The following is a 4,405-nucleotide window of genomic DNA, read 5'->3' on the forward strand; positions in this document are numbered from 1 at the left end:
AGCAACCCTTGACCTAATTCCATCCCCTTGTTATCTAGAGACTGGACATTGTGAGTAATATACTCGGAAGCTGTGGGTGTTGTGCACGCCTCCGAATTCTGACCAGAAGGCCGCTCCGTCTACCACTTCTGCGGCACGTTGTTTTGGGTCGGCCTCTGGAATCAGATCGAATGCCTGGTGGTGGTGCGAACAAAGGATCCGCATCGGGCTCGGGAAAGTTGTATTCCTTGCGTTAATGTTGGTAAGTTGACGTCGCTCTGATATCCAATAGTTCTTCCCGGCTAGACTAGAAGCGAGGCGACCCTTTCTGTTGGCGCCATCTTGCTCACACAAGAAAACTATAACATTAAAGTGATATCTTGTTTATAAGATAATGGATTGAATTTATTGATTAATTAAATACATGAATATACACCTATTATTGAAACATTATTCTACATAATGAGATATAATAATAGTATCATGAGTATATGACAGACGATACAATTTAACATCCCCCCCACACACACACACACACACACACACACATACACAGAGGTTCACTATGAAATTTTGTATGATAACATTTATCCATTTAGATCCCAATGTGTGATATTACATAGAGACAGGGGAGACCTGATCCTAGATCAGAGCTGAATATTATCCTCCAGAGGTTACCATGGTGATCAGACTAAGTCAACTGTTTAACAATGGTAGATGGATATGATTGTTCACTAGAAGTTTATTTAGGGATCTGGAACCGGTGCCGTATAGGAGGGAGAGGAAATACGGCACGTTTTTGTTTTCTGGTGACTTTTCATTGTCCCTAACTGAGCAAAGCTCTTTCCACATAGACAGACATAAGGCTTCTCTCCAGTGTGTGTTCGCTGGTGTCTASTCAGGGAGGAAGCTACGGCAAAGCTCTTCCCACACTGTTCACAGGTATACGGTTTCTTTCCAGTGTGTATGCGCCGGTGGGAAGTCAGCACGGAAGCTAGAGCAAAGCTCTTTCCACACTGATCACAGCTATAAGGCCTCTCTCCAGTGTGTATCCGCTTGTGTACAGTTAGGTTTCCTGCACTAACAAAGCTTTTCCCACAACGAAGGCAGGGGTAAGGCCTCTCGCCAGTATGAATKATCAAATGCGATTTTAAGGCACTAGATACAGTAAAACCCTTCCCACACTGAGAGCAGCAGTACGGTTTCTCCCCTGTATGAACTCTCAGATGAGATTTTAAGGCGGTAGATACAGTAAAACTCCTCCCACACTGAGAGCAGCAGTACGGTTTCTCGCCTGTATGGATTCTCAGATGAGATTTTAAGGTGCCAGATAGAGCAAAACTCTTCCCACACTGTGAGCATCTGTAAGGTTTCTCTCCTGTATGGATTCTTTGGTGTTCTTTAAGACGCCCTGCAGAGATGTGCCTCTTCCCRCACTGAGAGCAGAAGTACGGTCTCTCGCCGGTGTGAATCCGCTGGTGAATAATGAAGCAACTCCGGCTAGTGAAATTCTTCCCACARTCAGAGCAGCAGTGGKGAGGTTTCTTCCCTRTACGTCTCTGCTGATGTTTCTTGAAGTGTTCTGACCTGGAGAGACACTTCTCTGCCTCATCAGCAACATGTGGTTTAAGTTGAGCAGATAAGCCCCTCCCACCGAGACCACGTTTAGATGTGTCCCCTGTGAAACAAAGACATTGAATTACTAGGTTTATGAAATACGGGTCCATAAACAAAAATTATCATAAATAAATACAGTACACTCAGTGACCAGTATATTAGGTACACCTACAGACAGTGAGTCACGTGGCTGTGGCTTGCTACCTAAAACAGGCAGACAGGTAGAGACATTCAGTTACGGGTTGATTAAACATTAGAATAGGCAAAACGAGTGACAAACAAAAGACAATGTCAGCGGCAGTCCTGTGGGTGAAAACAGCTCGTTGATAAGAGAGGTTGAAGGAGAATGGCAAGAATCGTGCCAGCTAACAGGCGGGCCACAAAAAAATAACAGCGCAGTACACCAGTGGTGTGCAGAACGGCATCACGGAACGCATAACTAGTCGATCCTCGTCACGGGTGGGCTATTACAGCAGAGAACCACACCGGGTTCCACTYCTATTAGCTGAAAACAWGAAACGGCTCCAGAGGGCACGCCATCAACACTGGACAATTGAGGATCGGAAAACATTACCTGGTCCGACAAATCCCGTTTTTTGTTGCGTCATGCTGATGGCAGTCTGGATTTGGTGTGTAAAGCATGAGCCCATGGACCCATCCAGCCTGGCGGCGGTGTACTGATGTGGGGAATGTCTTCCTGGCACACGTTAGGTCCCTTGATACCAATTGAGCAACGATTTAACGCCACAGCCAATCTGAACATTGTTGCTGACCAAACCCAATAGAGTATCATTGGGATGAGATGGAACGGGCTGTTGGCAGCATGAATGTGACGCCGTCCAATCTGCAGCAACTGCGTGATGCCATCGCGTCAGCATGGATCAACATCCCTCTGGAAAATTTCCGGCACCTTGTAGAATCCATGTCCCGAAGAATTCAGGCTGTTCTGGAGGAAAAGGCGGCTCCGATCCGGTACAAGATGGGTGTACCTAATAAACTGGCAATGAGTGCATCTTGTTTATCAATCAATTAACAGAAGTTTCAGAAGTAGATTGTAGTCTAATCCACATACAACATTGTTCTTACTTGATGAAATCAAATCTCCCTCGTGTCCTTCTCTCACAGTTCCACTCCGCCCTGGTGTTTTCCTGCAGTCGATCAGCAACGAAGACACCCTCTTCAGACCCAGCAGTAAGGCGCTACCGGGAGAGTTGCAAACCGGGGACTCTGGCAGGGTGGAGGGGAAGGTGCTAGTTCTGTCCTGTTGACCGCAGAAGTATTGTACATAGAATATCATTAGACCAAATATCTATTTATTTTTATTACCCCCCTATTTCATGATATCCAATTGGTAATTAACAGTCTTGTCCCATCGCTGCAACTCCAGTACGGCCTCGGGAGAGGCGAAGGTTGAGAGCCATGTGTCCTCCCGAAATACAACCCTGCCAAGCCCCATTGCTTCTTGACACACTSCTCGCTTCACCCGTAAGCCAGCCGCACCAGGGATTGAACCYGGTTCTGTAGCGATGCCTCTAGCACTGCAATGCAGTGCCTTAGACCGCTGCCCCACTCAGGAGGCTAGACCAAACATTTCTGATTGATTGGGTCTACTACTTCGACTAAATAAAACCTCTTGTTGCTGTACTTACATCTCCACTGTCACTACCTACAGCAGCCTCCACTCCCTCTGTGCCCCAGTATGTAGTCCCCAGTGTCCCTCTCCCTCCATCACCTGYAGCAGACACAGCCCTGAGCATGCCTCTCTCACACRTGACACCTGCAGTACCACAGCATCTTATATGGAGATGATCAGCCTGGTGCGTCAGCATAGGGAGGAGATCTGGGAGCAGCAGTGTGCAATGAAAAATGTTGAGGACGACAACCAGGCTCTCAGGATAGAAGTCTGCAGACTTAGAGAGGAACTGTCCAGTACAGTCAACACTGGCCACATGCAGGACCTGTAGAAGGAGCTACATGAGCCAAGGCAGGTATTTCTCAGCCACCACCATCCACTCYACAAAGAGTTCCACAAACACCTTGGACCAGGCCAACAGCTGAATCAGAACCTACAAACCAATCCAACCAAACAATGCACCAACCCAGCTGACCMCCTCCATCCCCATCTCATGGCTTGTAATTACTCCTATCAATCAAATGGCAAGTTTATATTAGAGCATCAACTTTTCCCAGTTGAAGCATTGCAAGCCACACTTCCCTCCACACCACCCTCTTCAACAGCTCATACAACCTCCCTCCCAGGCTACCAGACCAGGCCAGCCTCAGCACAGCACCCACGGACCTCCCGGTCGCGGCTGGCTGCGRCAGAGCCTGGGCGCGAACCCAGAGTCTCTGGTGGAACAGCTAGCGCTGCGATGCAGTGCCCTAGACCACTGCGCCACCCGGGAGGCCCCCACAAATTCTTATTTTCAATGACGGCCTAGGAACACTGGGTTAGCTGCCTTGTTCTGGGGCAGAACAACAGATTTTTACCTTGTCAGCTCAGGGATTCGATCTTGCAACCTTTTGGTTACAAGTCCAACACTCTAACGACTAGGCTACCTGCCTAGCATCATATTAAGCTTAGGTTGATCGGACTAAATCCTTTTTTGGCATGGGCGCATCTTTGGTTTTAGAGGTGGGTGGACATACTGATTAAACACTCCAAATAGCCTACCTGACCGCTCCGACACTCGGAGGGGTCCGCGTGGTCCTAAAGCACACCCCTACCTCATGTTGTATCACATTCCAATAATAAATCTGAGGGGGACAAAAATTCAATTTCAGAATGTGGGGGGGACATGTTCACTCC

The 4,405-nt window shown here is 47.8% G+C and overlaps 1 protein-coding gene across 1 annotated transcript; it reads right to left on the reverse strand.

Moving 5' to 3' along the window:
* Positions 1-357: 357 nt before the first annotated feature.
* LOC112076322 (zinc finger protein 180-like) lies at positions 358-3,796 on the reverse strand. Its single transcript, XM_024143151.2, has 2 exons — positions 2,683-3,796; positions 358-1,657 (listed from the first exon to the last, which is right to left on the reverse strand). Exons 1-2 carry the CDS (start codon positions 2,891-2,893, stop codon positions 726-728), a joined length of 1,143 nt encoding a protein of 380 aa, XP_023998919.1. The 5' UTR covers positions 2,894-3,796; the 3' UTR covers positions 358-725.
* Positions 3,797-4,405: the final 609 nt, after the last annotated feature.

The sequence above is a fragment of the Salvelinus sp. IW2-2015 genome, unplaced genomic scaffold (assembly GCF_002910315.2).
Source record: "Salvelinus sp. IW2-2015 unplaced genomic scaffold, ASM291031v2 Un_scaffold3693, whole genome shotgun sequence".
Taxonomy (NCBI): domain Eukaryota; kingdom Metazoa; phylum Chordata; class Actinopteri; order Salmoniformes; family Salmonidae; genus Salvelinus; species Salvelinus sp. IW2-2015.